This window comes from Poeciliopsis prolifica, unplaced genomic scaffold (genome assembly GCF_027474105.1).
Source record: "Poeciliopsis prolifica strain line A6 unplaced genomic scaffold, Auburn_PproV2 SCAFFOLD084, whole genome shotgun sequence".
NCBI lineage: Eukaryota > Metazoa > Chordata > Actinopteri > Cyprinodontiformes > Poeciliidae > Poeciliopsis > Poeciliopsis prolifica.
This window is the reverse complement of record NW_026562459.1, coordinates 362,501-384,602: the sequence shown is the minus strand read 5'-3', so window position 1 is coordinate 384,602 and position 22,102 is coordinate 362,501. Positions and strand designations below refer to the sequence as shown.

Below are 22,102 nucleotides of genomic sequence, written 5' to 3'. Positions count from 1 at the left end.
AGAGGTTCGAGTTCGTCAGAGTCCTGAGAACTGAATGTACTGCTGCATGAACTTCACATCTACAAGCCAAGACTTTAATATTAGTTTAGATATTTTCATTTATGTTGTGATAAATCAACACAAAACAGTCCAATAGTTTTGATTATGTTTCTATTAAAGAGTAAAAATCTGAAAAGTGTGGCTTACATTTGTATTAAACCTAAGTTGATGACATTTACATAATAATAAAAACATAAATTCTATTTAAAAATCTACAAAAATAGTTTTTTTTATCTCAGGAACCAAACTTGACTTTTTTACTTTTCCATTCTCCACCCACTTTTTGAAATTTATTTATTTTTTATTCCTTTGCCTGCTTTTTTGCCTTTTTTCTCAGAAACTGAGCATTTTATTCTTCAGTCCCTCTTCCTCTCGTCCCTCTCACCTGTTTTTATTTCCCCAAGCTGTAACATTTTCCCCTCCCATCTATTCCCTTAGCAGTATTATACCAGCTTAAGTTTAATTCTTATGTTTAAATATTGATAGCTGCCCTGAAAAAGTAGATTTCAAATTATTAACACCTTTTTATGGTCAGTTTTGTGATTGTCAGAGAAATACAACACAGTGGAGTGTAAAGGTCGAAACGCCCATCCCTAATCTGAAGCTCAGTTGGATTAAAAAACATTTATCCTCAATTTATTCTGACATTGATATGAGTAGGGAAGGTTATAGTCATAATTGTTGTCATGCTACACCCAAATGGTTAAAATTGATCACAAAAATCTATATTTTTTTGGTGCTGCTGGTATTGAAAAGGTGAGAAAGTAACTTTGGTGCATAGCATCTCCATTAAGCCCTAAGAACTACCTCAGCAAGGTATTAGGATGAAAGATAGCGAGAAATTTAAGCCACCCAGGATTTTCACCTCCTCAGCTCGGCCGCTAGTTTATAGTACACTAAATCCTACGAGGACCGGTAAAATGCAGAATGGATTTATTGGCTGCGTTGGGAAGTTTCTGGAGATGCAGGCTCAGGTGAAGCTGAGGGCTGAAGAAGGCAGAGTGACTTCAGGATGAACTCAAAGCAACAAAATGAGTCAAATATGAATAAAGTATAAGTAGTAGTAACTTTTCACCATTTTCTCATGTTTCAGCCACAAATTTGATTTTCTGTTGTGGATTTTATCTGACATGCAACATAAAGTAAAGACTCGGAGAGAATTGGAAGGAAAATGCAGATTTTTACCAGATAAATTCTGAAAGGTGTGGCAAGCATTTGCATTTAGAGTCAATGGTTTTTGCCTGATCAGTCATAAATCAACTGGAAACTACAAAATATGCTTGTTTTTTGGATAAGCATGGAAAAAATATGCCAAATATCTAAAGCTGCTTTAATTTCCAGTATTTTCTGAATCAGAAAAAAAATGTTTCCACATTTTCACACAGAAATTTGTTCTGCTGTCTTTGGAGCCAAATAAAAAAAACTGCACACACAATGAAAGTAAAGTGATGAGTTGATGCATTAATGTAATGCATGATGGGAAAACTCCAGTAAAGCTAGAACCAGTTTGTTTTGTTTGATATTTTAACCCAATTGGGAGCCTTTTACTGCCGTTTGATATCACTTAGGAAAACAAAAGCTTACAGATAAGCCCGTCACGATAACAAAAATTGCCCCAGAAGTTATTGTGATAAACAATAATACCTTTGTTTTGAGATTATTGGTAATGCAAGAACACATTCTCAGAAATCAATAAGCTTTAAATTACAATGAACATTTAACACTGGAACTGGAAGACATTTTAAATATCCAAAATAAATAAATTAAACAACAGAAACGGCAAATAAAATGAACAAAAAAGTCTCTGTAAACAAAACTGTCCTTTGAGGCCAAAGAACCAAACCGAAGCCTTTTGTTGTCCAGATTTTGGTAGAAAGAGAGAAACATAAAATCATGCAGATGAAAACGATGGAGCTCATTTCAGTGATTCAATGATTTACTGTGATTTTAACAATTAGAGAAAACGACTCTTTGGGATTTACTGACTGAGAAAGTGGTGGCTGTTCCATGAACACGGTTAAAAGCTAAAGGGCCACCGGGCCTTTCAGTCGGTGGCCCCAAGACTGTGGGACAGTTTGCCCTTGCAGCTCCATCTTGCTGACTCTGGAGGTTTTTAAAAAGCACCTAAAAACATTTTTATTTTCCAGACTTTTATCTCTTGGTTTAGTTGTGTTTCTTCTGGTGGTTTTGCATTTTGAAGGGTTTTTATTGTCCAGTGATTTGTGATTATATGTCTGTGAAAACACTTTATAACAAACTTTACTAACTAACTTACTGTTACTTTTGCTGGAATAAAACAGAACCTGTCGTTGTGAACCGGAGCAGCTCAGAAACCGATGAACAAAGAGTCTGCTTGAGGAATCCCTTCCCCTCAGCCTCCAGTCGGAGTGCGACTCCTCTAATCCCAGCCCAGGTTGGCTCCGGAGTCTCCGGGGTTTGCGGGGATGTGCCGAAGCTCTCGGTCTTATTGATTTGTGTCATTCTGTCCCAGCTGTGACTTTGATGTGACAGTTTCATTTGAGCTGTGCTCTCAGAGTGTTTAATTAGATTTCAGAGCCGGGGCTCGTCTCCTGGGGATGGAGGTGGGGAAAGGGGATTTGATGATGGGTTTGTGTAAAAAGAGATGAGGGAACTTTAGGTACTTCCAAGGTAGAAGCCAACCTCTGTGTGTTCATGACTGTGAGAGAGAGACGTGCCAAACCTTCACAAGCGCTCCACATCGGCTTGGATTAAAGCCTAAACTAGCAAGGCTAATACCATCACACCTTAAATCCACTCTCTCTTACTCAGAGGAACTGCTCTTATATTTAGAGTGAAAAGAAAGTCTCTGCTGCCTGCAGGATTCTGGATTTTCCACTTGGTGCCGACAATAGTCTAATCGGCTGCTGGTGTGATTCAAGAATGTTCCTTTAAAGGTTGAGGCAGCAGTCTCTGCATGGTTTTCACGCTTCACTTGATGTAAGGGGGGTTTGATGCAGAAAAAGTCTTAAAAATAGCATTTAGTTGTTTTGTTATAAGCGCTTGAATGTGTCTGAAATCAACTTTTAAAGATCAGTTCATTTCAGAATTTAGGTTTTGTCAGTTCAACTATTTTAGAGTTTGATCAGGAGATGGACTAATGCAGTCCAGATCCAAGGGTTCCTGTTTGGTCTGTGTTCAGTCTTTGGTTGTTTTATCCATCCGTCTGTTTGTCCATCCGTCTGCCCCAATGTCTGCTTGTCTGTCCATTTCCTCTTAATTCATCCATTTGTTCGTTTTTCAGTCTGCCCTCTTGTTTGACAATTCACCCACCATTTGCTGTTTGTTGGTCCAGTTGTCCATCTGTCCATTTGTTTATTGCTCCACTTAGCTGCTCGCTTTTTGGTCCATTTGTCCACCCGTCTGTCCATTTGTTGGTCCATTTGTCTGACCATTTGTCCACCTGTTCATCCATTTATTGGTTTACTTACCTGCTTCTTTGTTGGTCCATTTGTTCGTTTGGCTGTCCATTTAATTTCTTTAATCTCCCAGTTTATCCATCCATTTACTTGTCCGTACGTTTATTCTTCAAACCATTCACTCAAAGGACGGAGACTTTTACTCTGGTGAAAGCATTGAATATTGAACCTAAATGCTATGCAGCTAAATGCTATGCAGCTAAATGCTGTGCAGCTAAGCTAAAGACCTGACAAATACCGACTTCAGCAGTGGTAAATGTTTCCTTTATGTCACTCTTTCAACATTTATTTCACATTATGTTTCCAGTTATTAACCCACTGAAGGATGCAGTCATTGTGCTGTTGGATTTGTCTTCCCTGATTTCCTTTTAGGGTAACGAACTGTCCAAACTAATTCAGTGGGGAAAAAAATCTTTATTGACCCTACAGAACCTTAACTAAGTCCTGCTTTATATTTCTCCTGGACTGATGGGAGTAACTGCAGCACAGTTGACAGAAAACCAGTGATTTATTCAGTAATTTGGGATAAATTACCAGAATGGCAAATTTATGTAACCACAATCATTTATCTGAACTTTATCTGTGTGTGTTCTGCATGTTGCTCTCTCATATGGCAGTAAAATCCCAGCTGGCTTCATCATTTGCTATTTCAGTCTTAGTATTTCTTAATCCAAATTAGGAGCAATCAAACCATTTGAGATGTAATTACTATGAAATGGACTCAGGTTTTTCTGAAAGCGTAAGCAAAACTCTAATTTCTCATTAAGTGGCTGTCACTCCTGAGGTGCTCCCTTGGCCCTTAATTACAGCCGAGCTTCTGAGTCGTCCGCCTGGCTGGAAAAAGACAGTAAATCTGGGTCATTTCCACAAGTTGAGATTTAAAACCCTTGGCCAGACTTAAATGCATATAAACTCAGATGATTTGCAGAGAGGCAATGTTTTCCATGTACACTGCGCAGCAGAGTGGTTCTGCAGATTTCACAGGAGTTAACATGTCTGGTATTAGCGCTTATGTTCCCAGTGGTGCTGCTTTTTTACGAATCCACTCTAGATTTATGGTACCGGCGCAGCCCGGCACTAATAGTTGCTCTGCAAGTTTTCTTTAATAAAGCCTTTGGAGGAACAATCACCGCTGTGCGGTTTTGGAAATTGATCACAGCATACTTACAAGACCATATCATGTGGCAGTCTGTGAAAGCTATTATCGGCGATTATTGTTATTGCTTTTGATTACAGGACGCATGTAGCTGCAATACAATGCTGGAACGAGGATTTCCATCCGTCAGCATGTTTAACCACAGCTGAGTGCTAGAAATACTTTTCCAGGGGGATTGTCAAGATAGTTTCAAGGTAAAGCTAGAAGAGGAGCATAGATGGTTGGAAAAGCTGAAGTCAGTGGAATAAAGTTTAACCTGAAGTTGTTCAGCTGGCGCCTTGTAAAAACGAGTTTCAGTGTTGACCCAAACTTTCTGTTCAGACGTTTTCAGGTGTTTCTAAGTGATTGTAAGGACAGGAGGTGTAGATCGAACAATGGTTTCTTCGACTAGTTTCAAAGTCTGGATTGGAAGAAAATTGTTTCTCCAAAGTTTATTCCTCATTCTGTTGCCCTTGAGTTGTTTCCATTTGTCAGTTTGTCCATCCATCCTTTCATTTGTTTGACTATAATGTGTTTTTCTCTTCGTCCACGCATCTTTCTGTCCATTCATCTGTCACCTCACTATCCGTCTTTCATTTACCTGTCCGTTTGTCCGTTCGTACGTTTATTTTAGTCCATGGCCAGCAGCCAACACTGATCATCCTTTCACCAAAACAGACCAGTATCTGGTTGTTTTCAACGGTTATTTCTTGATTTTCCATGGAATAAAATAAGTTTTAAATGTGTTTTCAAATTTAAACTCGGTTTAAAAGCTAAAGAGTTGCAGATTTACTTCTCATTTTTGTAGTAAAGGATTAAAGAACCTTTTTTTATGATTGTTTTTCAATGTTTGACCTGCTAGTAAAACCATTTTACATGTTCTGAAACATTTCCTCGCTCTGTGCTGAAACTTCAGTTCAGATCTTAGCAGCATAAAAAGATAAAAGTCACAACACAAAGTGTGAACAAGTGCAAATAAGACCATGTAACTTGTACAATAATCTGCTAGCAGCATAATAAAAAGATACTGCAGAGTCAGTGTATTTCACAATACCCACAGGATGAAATTATTGCACTTAGCTGTGATGTTGCAGTTTTCCATTGAGACTTGGCTTCTTTTATACCACCTGGATGCAACTGAGCAGGAGTTAAGAGTTGCAGCTCCAAATAGACCCGGAGTGTCTCCCAGGAGGCAGCAGAGTAAACATGTGGCCACCGGGGTGAGCTGAATCCTCTGTCATGTTTGCAGCTTTCTGCAGGCTTCAGGCTCTGTGTATGTTTGTTAGAGAGGGTAGCTGTAGGTTGTTGATGTTCGTTCCCATTTAATAACCCTCTGTAGTGTGTTTTTTTTTTCTCTTGTTCAGCTCATGACCCGAACCAGGGTGGTTTAAGAGAATACCTCTAACAGAAACATCTGTAGAAGCGCAGTAGCAGCTGCTGGGTCAGATTCAGTCCTCTTTAGTGGCTGAATCTTTAGTGGAAGAGGAACCCAAGCTGCACTACTTTCACTGCTTGTGTTGGCACTTTCTACAAGATTTGGGGGGAAACATTTCCCCTGAAATGTGAAATTACTTCCTAACTATAGAGTCTGAGTTATTTTTTCTTTGGAAAATATTAGTCGTTTGAAAGACTCAAATGACTCTTTCAGAGAGTCTCTCGTATATAAACCAATTGATTTACATTCTCCTCTCCCTATTATTTTGTTTTCAAATAATAAAGTGCCATTTATATATATATAAGGCCTGGTGCTTTTGAAGTATTTTTGTTATTTTTCTAACACAGAATTAATTGTTTTTTTTGGCGTATCAAAGGACTAAACACACAGCCCTGAGGGACACCAGTTTTAAACATCCTGGCGAATGAGCCTTTTGTACAGTTGCTTATGTTTGACCTTTACATTATTTACACTTATGGTAATATAAACTTACAGCCTGAATAACAACAAATATCTTGACCTTGCTGGCAATTTAGTGTTTCATTTCAATCATCGGTTTAGAAATTCAGTCATTCAGTTCATTAAGTCACTAACCATAAAATAAGTTCTCTGTGATTGTTTTCTATCACACTCTTTGTAAACCAGTCAAACATACAACAAACATACATAAAACTAACAATATTTAGGTACAAAATGTATAGCTGATTTAAAGTTCACACAGCAGTATCAACTGATACCAATGCTCAGACAATTAGGATCCATTGTCAGGGTGTCCGTGCATCCTGAAGACGCTGGACGGTGTTTGTTTTCGCCTCTGACTCACTTCTTTTACCAACCAATTCAAGACTAAGCGCTTTCTAAAAACACCTTTTAAACCTGACACTATGCCATATGCAGTGCAGCAAGCACAAAACCAACAAGAGCCATAGAAACTTAGCAATTTGTGCTGTGCTTTACTGTAATACAGCAGAATCCCACAACCATCCCCTGCATTTTATAGTATTTTTGCTTTAAATTTAATTAAAAGTGGCATTTAAAAAGGTCTTAAATTTGGCTTTCTGAAACCTGCAGCTACCTTAAATGTGTTCTACCCTTAATATTTTAAAGTAGTTTTGCTTTCAAGTTTAAACTTTTCTCTCAGAATTCCTAAAACTTTAAATGTTCAAATAAAAACTGAGGCATATGAACTCAGGAAAGATGCATCGCGTCACTTGGGCTTTTGTTAGCTGACGTCTAACAGAAAATGTTACTTCCAGGCTCTTCTCTTTCCCACCATCTCTAATCCAGCTTATTCCTCGCTATAAAGAGAGCAGTTCACCCCGGCCTTATGGCCGTCTTGTTGTGCAACAGAAACTGCTCCCGTCACTCGAGCCAGGGTGAGCCATGCCAGCTGTGTTGCTACACTCGCACTCACGCATAGATCTGCTCTCGAGACTCAGTCGCAGCGCGTTTTCCAGGCCAGGAGAGTGACAGAATGATTCCCGGCAAGGAGAGAAGAGAAGCTGTCCAGTTCTCCATGTTCTGAGTGCCACAGCCAGAATCTGTGAAGAAATCGCTCGCTTTAGAGCACAGTTGGTCTCCGTCCAGACTCTTACTGGGAATTGGAAAAGCCTCTGCCCCCTCTTCTCTCCATCTAACCTCTTCCTCTCCTTTTCTTTTTCTTATCTATTCATTATTTTTCCCTTTTTGCTTAAACTTGCCTTGCTCAGCTAATTTAATCCATGTGTACTTCTCCTAATTCTTTGTGCTGTCGACAGGTCGTACATCCACATTTTCTGCATTTTGTCAGAGTTAATGATAAATATACATATGAGATTGGCATTCAGTCTCTGTCACAGACTTCTTTCATAAGTTAGCTTTAGCTTTTAGCTGATGTATACGTCCCTGTTTACTTTTTCTGGTACAGAATCATGAGACATGTCTCACATCAATGACATAAAAGCAGAATAAAATGTGATATGCCTGTTCAGACTGGGCGAAGAGATCGAATTGGGCAATTCAGACTGCAGTGAAACAGACAGATGCATTAAAAAAAAGACAAAAAAAGCGCATTTGGACTAATTTGCATGGCAAGTGAACATAGCTTTGCAGCTAAGGTCACCAGTTAGTGTAGTAAATATGAAAAATGAATCGGGTAGTTAGAAAAAGGCTGAACAGATATGGTTTTTGTAAGGAAACTGGCCACAAGTCTTGGTTTTGTAGCGTTGCAAAAATCTGAGAGTGATCGATTATTACAGTAATTGAGTATTCATGATCTCGGAGTGATTTCTTTCTCACATAGGGCCCAACTTTTTTTTCCTCTTGAACAGAAACAAGTTTGAAGTCTTACTTTGACCTGATCTCAAGGTGAGGACTTCCACTTTGTGCCTGGAGCCATTAGGTGCATATGCTTGTGTGCAGTTTTGCTTCCTTAATTACACAAAATATCCCAAGCATCCACAAATCAGAGCTGCACACGGCGCAACATCTGCAGCAGCGCTGTCGCCTACTAAGTGTTGATTACTCCCACAGAAAACAGGTAATGGAAACTAAATGACTAAATTTAGCCCAATGTGTGACTAGCACAGATACAGGGTGATGTATGGCGCTCATTAGCGTGCAAGCTAACAACCCTTTCACCCCAACCAGCTGATCACGCTCTCACACACGCAGAGATTGTGTCTTTTTCATTAATTTAGAGAAAAATCTGCTCTGTTTCTCAATCACATCTGCATGCACTATAAATACTGCCTGGAGATCAGTGCAGGCTGCCAAAACTAATAAAATGAAAGCAAGGTAGACTTCGTTAAGGTGCTCTCTGTGCAGAGCTGTCTAAGTAGGTTATACCTGACAAACCTTCAGTTTAATTCAAAGTGAAGCGTTTTAGTGGTAAAACCCTGCAAATGCTGTCTATAGATTTTAAAAAGAAGAGACTTTTCAATGAAACAACATTTTTAACTTCTTAATTGACATTAAGTTGGAAAATTCACCCAACTTCATTGCTACAATGAATTATATGTCTTAGTTTCTAGCAGACAGGAATGCAAAATAAAAACAACGAATGTACGTTTGCAGAGCCAGCAGCTGAAATGAAACCTGATGATTTAAAAACTTAACAGACTTAGAATGAAAATTATGTCTAAAGTTATGCTTAATGCCACCAAAATCTTTTAATTTTTTTTCAACTGTGTTTTAAACAAAAAAATGCTGAAATAATATCAAATTATGTCTTACTTTCATCTAATGTGCTTAGAATACGTGTCATTTCATAAGGTTATTGCTCTGAACTCCAGCTACAGCATAAAGAAATCCATCAAAACAAAGACAATCCGGCAGATTTTGCTGTTTGTCAGGTGTGATTTATTTTCTGCTTTGAAGCAGAGTCTCTGTGAATGCTGCTGATTTAATGAAGCTGCTGTTCTGAATAAACCCCACAGTAACCCGAGTGCATTTATCTGCGGTTTGTATTGGCTCAGTGGGAAACAAACCTGCTCTCGTTGCTGCGGCGGCACTTTGCCTCCACCGATCACAGCAGACGACGGCTCCTCCGGGTTCATGATGCAATATGACGGTTCAGGCCACAGGAACATTTTCTCTGTTTCTCTGCCTCTCCGGTGGATTTACTGTCTGCTCTGCTTCATCCAACTTGAATTAAACCCACTTTTCACTCGCTGGAAGAGCTCTCAGCATCAGATCTGCTGTTTTATGTCCAAACTTAGACCAATTCGGCTTGATATTGGAAGCACTAATTCAAGCAACCAAAATCACCCGAGTGACTTTTTTTCTGCATATATTTACATTTAATTCAACACGTTTCTTTTCTAAGATACGTTTTGCAGGTTTCTTATTATGAAACTAAAGTTTTAAGCTTTTAAATTGTTCTTAATCAACAATCCTGCAGAACTTGTCCTTCAATCTGACAGCAAATCTTATTCCTTTATGTTCTTCTGTCATTTCATCCTTTCATCTGTCCCTTTCTTTCCTTTAGTGCTTTGTTCTTTTCTTATTCTTCCTTCCATGCATCCTTCCTTTGTTCATGTCTTCCTTCATTTTATCATTCTTTTATTTTTTCTCTTATCCTCCATTTTGTCTTTCTCTCCTTTCTTTCCTTCCTTTGTGCTTTTTCATCTAAGTCCTTGGATCTGACCTTGACTTCTCTTCCTTTCTTTTATCCTTATTTCCTTTATTCTTTCTTGGTTTCCTTTTATTCTTTCTTGGTTTCCTTTTATTCTTCCCTGGTTTCCTTTCTTTCTTCCTTTCTCTCTCACCTTCTTTTTTATCTTTCCTTCATGCCTTCCTTGCTTCCTCCTTCCATCCTTTCTTTCTTTACTCTTTTTCATCTTGGTCTTTGGATCTGAACCTGATTAAATTTTATAATTTTTTCCTTCCCTAAAGCCTGCTAAAATAATCTCTTTTAATCATAGTAAGTGTAAAGACTCAATGTTTTGCAGCTTGAATTGAGTCGAAAGGAGTGAAAACTCTGGAAAGCTGGAAGAGACTTTCCAGAGTAGAGAATGCAAAGGTTTGAAAATGAAACCTGTTCTAGACGCTGCAGCTTCTTGGCAGAAGGAGAAACACTAGAGTCATAAGAATATCACGATGATGGAAAAGAAAAGAGAAGATGTGAATGTATCACAGTAAATATCTTCCCTCTTCTCTAACTCGTCGTGTCTTCTCCTTCGCTTCTCGGCTCAAGGTCTCGCTGTAAATCTCGGTTATAAAACCAGAGAAATATCTAACAAGGGACTTGAGTCACCACTCAGCGCGACTCTTATTCTGGGAATTAAATTACATCCAGAGCCTCTCTCTCTTACACTCCGTGACCGCGCCGTCTGATTTTCATTTTGTCACTCTGGCCTTGACTCAGGCTGTTCGTGTTTCCCAACATGTTCTCCATCATCTGGAACAAAAGGTACGTTTTCCCACAACGTCTCATTCTGGCCCTGATAGCTGCTTCAATGCATATGTTAATATCAGACAGATATTAAAGATGACTTATTATATTCACAGTATGTTACAGTTTTTACACTAAACCATTCTTGCATAATGAGATTTCTGCTACTCAGTTCATTGTGTTTAGGGTGTCTTGTCACTTTAAATCCAAATAAGCTGCTGCTAGCCACGCCTCCCACCTCAACATTTATCAAGTATTATAGGTCTGTACATCTTTGTACAGATGTAGTCGATACATAAAGTCAATCAATCAACTTTATCAATAGATAACGGGTGGAATTCTGCTGGGGTTGCTAGGTAACGGATGGAATTCTGCTGGGGTTGCTAGGTAACGGGTGGAATTCTGCTGGGGTTGCTAGGTAACGGGTGGAATTCTGCTGGGGTTGCTAGGTAACGGGTGGAATTCTGGTGGGGTTGCTAGGTAACGGGTGGAATTCTGGTGGGGTTGCTAGGTAACGGGTGGAATTCTGCTGGGGTTGCTAGGTAACGGGTGGAATTCTGCTGGGGTTGCTAGGTAACGGGTGGAATTCTGCTGGGGTTGCTAGGTAACGGGCAGCGCCTGCTGATTTGTGAAGTTTTATTGTGAAGGACTTCTTTTCCACACACCAAAAAAACAACTGGGTGTCTTTTATTTTTTAATTCTTGGGCTGTTTTTAGAAGTGGCAGAGATTCAATTGGAAGTTAAAAAAACATTCGTTTGGGGGGATCTGTTATGCAAAATTCACATTGTCTCAAAGGCGGAGGCCGTTTCGAACTGAACATCACCAAAGTTTGTCTGCAAAGTGAAAGGTGGTCTCATACCTGTGTAATGTCTCATCTAATTCTCCTACATTTGATCCTCGTCCTCGTCTTCCTCGTCCTCTTTCTTCGTCTTTGTTTGAGTTTCTGTGTGAACTCGCAGAGGTCAAGGTCTCGGTCTGCTCTGCCTTTGCTCGCTCTGGAACAGTCTCTGTGGGAGTTTGGGGTTGCGCTGCTCTTCCACCGCCTTCAGCTAACATTAGACACACCAAGTGTCACCTTTAGACTTCAGTTTGGTGCTTTTTCAATAAAAGTTGGCAAAATTTGAAAACAACTTGTGTTGTGGATATTGCAAAAATGGGCAAATAACATTTTGGTAATTATACTTGCATGTTAGATTATTTTTCTCGTGCCAGTAAAACTCTGAAATGTATTCTTCTAAAACTTGTAGATAAGTCTTTCTGAATTGATTTGAATTTATCTCGACTGTGAGAGTAATGAGCGACAAAATGATGGTGCTCTGGCAAGATCTAATTTTAAATGTGTTTTTTATTAATTACTTCAGTGAAATGAATATAACTTGGATAAAAAAGAGCGTTAGTGCTTCAGGGAACGTGATAGATGGGGAGGAAAACTTGATAAGAGAAGTTGCTTTACAGTTAAAACTCTTGGATTGAGGTGTAGTTTTTTAAATTTATTATTCTTAAATTCTGAGGAGGACCTGGCCGTCTCTCTCCTGGCTCATCTCTGAGGTCTTGGATTTGAACCACCAGCCTGTCTTCATTCCAAGCCAAACTGCTTGTTTCTGTTTCATGAAGCGCAGAAGAAAACCTTTCCACATCCATGGGAAACTTTCCAAACATGTCACAATGTTAGGCTGCTTTTCTGCGCCAATCTTAAAAGAATGGCTGCTCTGGTTATGTCAAATGCTTTTTTTTTTTTACGAGCATTAATGGAGAGGTCCAAAAAGGAAGGCGGCCAATTCTTCGCTTAAAATAGTGAGATTTTCTAACTTTCGACACATGTTTTACAAGTGTTTTCATTTGAGGTGCACACTTCCCAAAAGAGGGAAATCAACATACTGGAAAAAGGGGTTCTTTGTGACATTTACCATAGAAATTACATGTATCAGTTACAACACCAAAACCGTGACAAGCAAAGTAAAAACATTTTTTTCTGCAGGAAGTCCTTTAAGCTTTACGTTGTTCAACATGACAAGGATTGCAAAGTGTCTGAGATATGCTAAAGTATCTTAAATTCTCCATCCATTCATCCAGGAATCATCCGTTAATCTCAAACTACATCCACTCATCCACAAAGCTGTTGAGAAATCTATCCACTAATCAAGGAACCCACCCATTTATCCAAAAATTAAATTAAATTAAATTCAGTTTCATATATTTCCATTTCACAATAAATATTTTCTTGAGTCATTTCAATTCCAAATGGTTCTGGTTATCAAACAGTGCACTAAATTCAATTTATTATTCAAATTATTCAGCTGGGGCTTAAACAATTAATCAAATTTTTTGCGATGAATCAATTGTTGAAATAATCATCAGCCAATTTAGTATCATATGTTTCAAAATCTTTCCTTTGTCCCAGTTTTAGCTTCACCTGCTTCAACAACGAAATGCTTCAATGTCGCATTTTTTAAACAATAAAATGTTTATTTTGTTATTTTAAACACCACCAGACCAGCTGTAGCTTTTATGAAGAGAGAAATAATCTACGCCCACAGAAGCTAACGAGATAGCGCAAGATAACTTAAGCCAGTAACTATAAGCTTTATCAGAAAAGGACGTTTTCTGATAACTGACTCTGCTTGTAGATGACCAGCGGCGCCCTCTTTTGGATGGTGGGTACACTACAAAAGTGAAAGAAGGTCAAACCAGAAGGCATTTAACTGAATGGAGCTCATTTTAATCTAATAATCCATTAATTGCCAATGGTAAGTGTATTAATTGTTTGTATTTGTGCTATAGATCTACACATGGACAGATCCAAAGCACCAGATCTTCAGCTCGGTTCTTCCACTGAATTTGTAGAATTCCCTTCTAGCTTAAAAGAAAAGCAAAGAAATTGGATCATTTCTGTCTTATTAGTGTTGGAGCAATAACTCCTTACCAAATAAAAACTGCCAAGTTTTATTAGTTTGAACTGTGGCGAAGGAAACATAATCTACTTAAACTAAAACTTATGTTGTCTGCTGACGTTTCAGGTTACCTTTAGGAAATGATTTCTGCTCCGTCCATCTCCCGCCCACATTGCTGTATATTTCTATTTAAAACTCGACTCCCAGCATAACACCATTGTGGTGTTCTGACCCAGGAGTAACTGGTAGCTGCCTATCTGCGTTTCAGTGGTTCTTGGTTGCGGAACCCGTTTCCTCAATGTTTTGAAGTCTTGTCGTTTTTGGGTAAAGAGCCGCTACTGCTTCACACTTCACCGAGAAAAATGTTACAGTCTGCACTTTCCCGACGAATGAGGAGAGTCTGGGAAAGATGCTTCGTTCCAAATCGCTGTGTGGGCCGTTGTGTCTGTTGTTTTGCTGAGATCCTCCCGTTTTTTTAGCATGAAGTTGGTTTTGTTGCTCTGTCTTGTTGGGTGGGTGAGGATAAACAGGGACATTAAAATCTGAATCTTAAAGTACTTTTCTTATTATAAGAGAAGTTAAATGCAAAAACTTTTCACATTACCATTCCACTTCAAAAATAGGTGTTGATTATAAGTAATCCCAACAATATATTTTAAAGCTTTTTACAAGTATGTAAATTACAGATTTGTGCTGTAAGGTAATCTCTGCCACACAGCTGTTTGTAGTCAAAAATAGAGATAATGATGATAAAATTTATATATTATATTGTATTACTTTGCCATAGATCCCATTTTATGTATTTTACTAAACAGTGGACCTTTGGGATTCATGTACTTATTTGAATTTCTCTGAAATTTATGCAAAATTAACAGTTTCACACAATTTACACGCTAAAGCATAATTGCAAGTTTATTCCAAATTTTCCACTAAAATGGTTAAGAAAAAAAATATTGAGTTTAAGTGATGCTAACTTCCACCTGCAGGGGGCAGTACCTATTTCCTCTCATACTCTGCTGCCTCAGCCTTGCTTGATATCATGTTGTAGTTTATGATGAACAGTTTTAAGTTCTTTCAAAAATAAAGATGTTTGTAATTTTTTCAACGGCGTTAAATGAAGAAAAATTCAGCGACTTTCCCTGGAAGTTTATCTAAAGTAGCACATCAAAGTCAGCCATTTTTAATTGGAGAAGTCACAAAACGATTGCGAAATTACAGAACAAATGTTTAATAGTTCAAGCACCAAATACACTTAGACACATATAATATAATGCATTAAATCATAGAAAGGGTAGAAATTATGTTGGTGCTACCACAAAAGCTAATATCTTCACTCTTGTGGGTACGACCAATCAGCACCAAATGTCTGTATTTACCCTTCAAATGACGTTAAATTATATTGCAGTAATATTATATGCACCTTTCTTTCTTTACAGATTTTACTCCTGGGAACAAAAATGAAGATATTTAGCTACAAAGTTATGGCATGGAAAGTTTTGCCTATGTTTAATTTGGCAACAAAGACCTAACCCATTTCCAATCAGTCGTTTTATTCTAGATGCAATAACTATTACTCCGACCATTTAAATGGCTTTAATTTCCATCTTGTGACTGCAGTCAACATTTTCTCTAAATTGTAAATGACGGGAAAAATATTCCCTCTTCAAACCAGCAGTCCTCATCTGCCATTTACAATTACAGTATAAACCAACACAAAGCTTGACACGAGCGGAAACCACTTCTGTCAGTTTGTGTGAAATTGCAGTTTTTAATGACGGGCGAATAAACGAATCAGTCGCTGAGCATCGAGAGACAGTCGAGGCAGAGCTGAGGCAGATGTAATTTCTTTAACGGCCGTACCTCATAAGCCCTGTGGTTTGTGATGAAATAAAAGCGGGTAGTTGCTGATGTGGTGCAAGCTGCGACTTTTCTCCGGCTAAATCCAACCCCATCCCTCCAACACCAATCTCTGAGGATTAATTCCCCTTTGGGAGACCCGCGCTCACCTCTCGCCGGCCCGGCTGCCAGCTCACTGTTGGAGCGAGCCTCGGCTATGATGATGATTTATGAGCCGCAACAGAAGTGGACTGACTCACACTTTCCATTGTAGTTTATTTTTCGATTATTGTTTGATGCTTTTCTTTCTTTTTTAAAAATAAGTTTAGAGGAATTTCTGAGCAGCAAAGTGGAGAAAAGTTGAACCAAAGAGACTCTTAGACTCTTTGCTGGCTCACTGCTTTGAAGGATTGTACCTCATCCAAACTCCTTAACTAACTCCTTAACTACCCATTTGTTGCTGTGGTAAAGTGTTTGCATCTTTGAAAGTATAAAAGATTCAGTTGTATTATTTAGTTTTTTTGTTAAGCCTCGTTATCACAGCATCACGAGCCAATCAACACCTGTTTCTTAGTTCACAACGTCGGTTTCCTGAGGTAGCGCCGGCCCAGCAGATCGGAGGTCACACTCTGTGTGTGTGTGTGTGTGGGTGTGTGTGTGTGTGTGTGTGTGTGTGTGTGTGTGTGTGTGTGTGTGTGTGTGTGTGTGTGTGTGTGTGTGTGTGTGTGTGTGTGTGTGTGTGTGTGTGTGTGTGTGTGGGTCAGGGGTTATGCTTGTCAACAGAGCTCAGCCATTAGATCTGAGTTGGAGTAGTTTCATGGACAACTGTTCACTGAACAAAACACCTGAAATAAAACAGGAAGTCCGCTGCTGTCGGTCGAAAGATTCTTCTGTTCATTTCACTCAAGAGTTGGAAAAAACTGGCATTAATGACGAACTATTTTAACTAATTGTTTAAATTCAGTACAGTGGACCTCCAACTATTTGCGTTTTATTATTATTTTTTCTCCACTAAATTCAAAATAGTTTGTGGAAAATTCATTTTTGTGGATCTAAAATATTCAAAAGAAAATGCAGCTGGGAAACTGGCATCCAAACCATTTCAGATGTTTTGAGTTGTTTGACTGAAATGTGTTGCAGAATGCAGCCGAACATTTGCGCCGCCAAGGCAACCTGATTGTTTTCATCCGTTAATCAGACTGTAGTCACTCTACCAAACACATGAAAAGCAGCAGATTTATGAGAAAGAACATTAAGACACTAAAATCTAAAATATTTAGTCTTATCTTTGCTTGTGCATCACTTTTCATTAATATCAGTAAACCATAATATTGGTAACTTTTGTTGGAAAGTGAATTCAGCATATTTCCAAGTTTCTGTCCAAATATCAGACAATGATCTTCTTAAAAGTTAACAGAAATTAAAAAAAAAACTGATCAGTGTCGATGTTTTGGTGTAATTCTGCATCCACTGGTTAAAAAGAGCCCCAGTTAATCTTTTAATGTTTTTCATCAGAAGTGCAGGTTGCAGTTGTCTTCTTCACTGAAACTGAGAGTCTGTTCAACAGAAACGGCGACGGCAGTCGACTCTGACGACTGCGTCTGTACAGAAACACTGAGCTGGTAAAGATAAAGTCCATGCAGTTGCAGCTTGCGTTAATAAAACAGGAGAAAATGAGAACATTGCTGCTTTTAATATTGAAACATCTTCTTTATTGGTTGTTTGTAATATAGAGTCAGTTTGTGCAGGAACAATTATTTCTGACTGGTCTGGAAGGCTTTCGGCGTGTTTACTGCTGGACTTATCACCGTTACAACATTTGTTTCCTATCAGCTTCCCTGCAGCAAGCTTTTGTTTTCCTATTAGAACAATATGTATTGCCGTGTCGTGATCTGAATGTGTGCATATTGTAAGCAAAATTATCTCAAACACTCATATGTTGCAGACTATGTTGAAAACAATTAAATGCATGTTTTCTGGTCGCAGTTAATTGGATGAAGCAGAAACTTTTCAGGTCCCTTTGGGCTTTTCTGCAGCTACAGAACGATTGAAAAACACGTTTTAAAATGCAACTTTCAGACTTCTTAGAGGGTTTACAACTTGTAAGGAAATTTATGAGGCTTGCTGAGGGTGTTTTCTGCTTTCTTTGTTTTGTTTTTTGCCTTTTAATTGAGATCAGATCGGATCAGCCTGAACACATTTTTCCTATACAGTGCACTGCAGCTGAACTGATTGCCTTGTAATGGCGACCACATGGGCTGCAGCAGCACTGGAGGCTGGATGGGGAGTCCTCAGGGAAAGGTCCGGGGAAGGGAATGTTTCCCTGACTCAGCTCCTCTGAACTGAGTCGAGCTCTAATGAGGGAAGAGTAGAAGTCCTCTTGTCAGTCACACATGCAGGAAGTTTTATATTGCACGCATAAAAACACACAATCCAAGACGAAGAGAAACGTTTTTACTGCTTTTTCCCACGTGTGTTACTAAAACATGAACCACACACACCTGAGCAAACATGCTTGCTGTTAAGTTTTACCGTTTCCCTCCTTCATGCACACACACTCTCAACCTTTCACCGCGTCTACATGTATAGCCTCAAGCTGCATAATTCGCTAATTTGAACTAAATGTGTTCACATTTATGTAAAGGAGCTAATTGGAAAAATGTTTGGGTGCCCTGGAGAGCTGCTGCCGCTCATCGGGGACTCTGTCCGGCACGCTGTAAAACTCCCGGCCTATCGGACTAAATGTGGCTGCAAAGAAAGTTTAATGTACCGGAAAACTGCTGCTGGGGGTTGAATCATGCGCCTGTCATCAGTGTGGGTTGTGACTACATCTATGCTTGTGTTCAGATTTTAAAGTTTTATAAACTCCAATTGAGATATTTGTCAAATATTAACTAGAGAAAATATGGATTGAGTTTATTATTGGAATAATTTCAAGTCAGTCTGACTTTTAAGCTATGAGCTAATTATTATATCCATGACTCCCTCTCTCTCTTCTTGGCAACATTTGAAGGAGATCAGTTGCAACTAGATTAGCGTTTCAAAGTTAGCAGAGGTGCTAAATGCTAAGCTAATCTGCAAACTTTAGCTTCCAAATTAGTAGAAGTGTAGATTTTTGTTCTTTACAAAACTTTCATCTTCTTTTTGCTCCTAACTTTAAAGGTATTTGATCTTCAGAGCTTGTTGAGTTTGAACTCTCAGGATAAATAACAACATCTGAACTTTTCCCAAACCACCAATCTCTGCCGGTTATCCAGAGATCTTCCTTGCTTGACTTGTGTTTTCAGGGATGAAGGTGCATCGACTTATTGCTGTAGGTTTTCAGTTTTGGTTTTCTTTTCATCCTATCTTTGCTGATTGTGACTCTACTTGGGTCTCCAAAGCTAAGTTGAGCTATAACTGAAATTGAAAGGAGAAACCAGAACATCTTGTTGGCCTCAGAAGGTTTTGTATTTTCTCCTGTTCGCCATGAGATGTTTGATAACTTTTTCTCTTTAAATTCGTCCTTTTTCTTTCTTGAATCTGCATGAACGTTTGACATTATCAAGCTCGGCTTCTATATCAGATCTCACCATGAGGGACAGCTGAAGGTCTGAATTGGCAAACGCTGGATGAGTTTTTCATTTTCTTCCTCATTTAAGTAGAGCCAGCTGGGCCTGGTGGGAGTCTCAGAGCGACGCCACGAATCTCATCTTTAATCTAATAAAAGGGCTCTGTGGAGGCTGGAATTAATCAGATCTGTTAGGAAGAGGAGCTTTGAACAGGAGGATGATGGAGAGAAAAATTGTGCAAGCATTTTGGGCGAAAAGAGAATCCGATTGGACCTAATGAACGAGAGTCGTGTTGAAAGAGAATCACCTTCTTCCTCCAGGCTGAGTGTGCGGTCCTGATCCATTTCAGCTACGATGGGACCACCACCGCTGGGTCCACATCTAAACAGAGTTTATTTCATTCCAGGCTTTAATTTCAGAGTAAAAACATGGAAGAATTTCTGAGTAATGATTGGACCAAGTTCAGCGGGAAACGCTACCATCAAAAGATCTAATTTAGTAAGAATAAATTAATTTATTGGAAAGATAAATAGACTGAGTTTGAGTTTCCACTGAATGTTTATTTAAAACTTTTTGTGGTTTTAGAATATTTAGATATTTGGGATATATTCATCTATTATTATGATTCATTGACATGAGTTAAAACTCAGAGGCTGACTTCAGATTTAAATTCTTGTTGAAATGAAGAATTCTGGATTCCTCTTATCCGTCCGTCTGTCCGTATTCCTCCTTCTCCATCGTTCTGTACAGCAGTTTCTTAACTCCGTTCTTCATCTCCTCTGTCGTCCTGCAGCTGATCGCCGTCTACGATGAGCAGGAGCCCCATCACGGCGGCGACGGCACCAGCGCCAGCTCCACCGGGACGCAGAGCCCCGACCTGTTCGCCACAGACCTCGGCGCCGGCAGCGTCGCCTCGGCGTTCCAGCCCTACCAGAACGCCAGCGAGATCGAAGTCACGCCTTCGGCCCTGCGCACCAGTGAGTCCCTTTACCAGAGGAGGAGAGAGTGTAGACGCAATTAGAAACGAAGCCATTACTTCCAAATGATCAATTCCTCTCACCGTATATTCTCCATGTTGTCGTCTTTATTGAGTTAAATGTCAGAAGCTACAGCAGCATACAGTAAACCCAACAAATCACCTTATAACCCCACGCTGTAGCATTGTTCATAAATTCAGGTAATTGGACAGGAGGCGACTTTTTTTCAGGCGCAGTTAGCCGTTTGATCCCTGGCCAAAGTGGCTAATTGGTTCAATCTGAAGCCTCCTAAATCAAATTTGTCACCGAGTGCGCTCACCTCCGTGGTTTTCCCCGGTCGGGTCGCTGCTTTGGCTCTAATTACCATGAGTGTTGACAAGAAGCTGCCTTTTGTTGACGATTTTTTCAGTTTCTATCTCGCAAACAATTTTAAGCTGAAACAAACAAGAAGGCAAAGAGGGAAAAAAGAGGAATCATGCGTAATGTGACGGTTTTAAACAGGTGGGAGAAGCACTACTCAAACATGTTTTTACTCAAGTAAAAGTAAAAAGTAGCCGTCCAAGAAATTGCTCAAATAAGAGTGAAAAAGTATTTGGTAAAAAGTTTACTCAATATTGAGTAACTGATCAAATGATCAATCATTTAACATTTAAAAATAGCAACATCAGAAGGGCCAAAATATAAAGTTAAGTGGAAATATTTGTATTTTAAGGACAAAACTGACATTAATTCATGTAAGCAACAAAAATAACAAAATCTTCAACAAAAACCGCAGGTGCTTGTGTCTGTTTTTCATTCAGTGGGTAGAAAAGCCAGGAATTTTACTCAAGTAAGAGTAGAAATACTTCATAAAATTAGTTAAGTAAAAGTGAAATACAATGTTTTTTTTTTTAAGTTACTCAAGTAAATGTAATAGGCATGAATGTAACTAGTTACTATCTAAATCTTATTTTAAAACACATTAAACATCAGCAACCGCTCTCTCACAATAAACACAAATGTTTGCTTGGTTGGAAAAATATGGGGACTGAAGTATTGTGGGGAGAAAAAAGGTCAACATTTGTGTCTGGTAAGGTTTCACAATACCAGATAAAAATAAATACGGGACTGTTGCTGAAAGTTGCAGTGAAGGTTTCAGTACCAGCCATTGTTGTGACTCATAATTCATGAGCTTTATCGGCTCTGTCATTTCTGTAGCTGCGTTTCTTTTGACCAGTTTCATAATTTGACATTTCAAAAATAAATTTGTTTAATGGAAACGCATTGCAAATAAATCACATACGTGTAAAGCTAAAAAAATGCAACTTCTGACGCGATGTGGGGGCCGACCAATAGGAAAACTCCACTGCATTAGCTACCTTTCAACCCAAAGGGGGCAGCATTGAGTCGGTTTGAGAGCGACTGTAGCAGAATTAAACACATTTAAACAAAATTGTCACAATTTGCACAGAAATCTGTTTATACAGTTTATCTACGCAGAATAAAAGTTGATTTGGGGTTTAAACATAATGTTTTCTTTTTTTTATTATTTTGAAGAGTGATAGAAAAGAGCCGTTGTTTTTGAAGGTAATGGATTACCAATAAAAAGCTCTCTGCTTTAAAAAGCAAAGTCTTAAGAAGAAAAACTAATTATTGCAATGTGATCTGCACTAATTTTAAAGTGATAGATTTTTATGCAACTGTAACAAAAGATTTAAAGATAAACATATACAGAAGCATCTATTCAGGTGTCACTGCTGTCCTAATTGCATTTTGGACGAGATGCTGAACGTGAATTTTTCTGAAAGAAACAGGAATCTTTGGCATAATTACACCTGCCGGTTACATCCAATTCAGCCGCCTTCGTAATAAATTCCAGCCCGGCCTAATTGACATCACAGAGTCTCATCAGCTGAATTTTAATACGTTAAGCAAAATGTCTGACACA

At 38.8% G+C, this 22,102-nt stretch overlaps 1 protein-coding gene across 7 annotated transcripts in view; it reads left to right on the top strand.

The window, feature by feature from the left end:
- Positions 1-22,102, top strand: part of pard3ab (par-3 family cell polarity regulator alpha, b) — a 212,647-nt gene that overhangs the window by 56,093 nt on the left and 134,452 nt on the right. For all 7 annotated transcript variants that reach the window (XM_055022304.1, XM_055022303.1, XM_055022301.1 and 4 more), the window contains exon 3: positions 19,992-20,175. In XM_055022304.1, the coding sequence (XP_054878279.1) occupies positions 19,992-20,175 (184 nt within the window). The remainder of the gene's footprint in view (positions 1-19,991; positions 20,176-22,102) is intronic.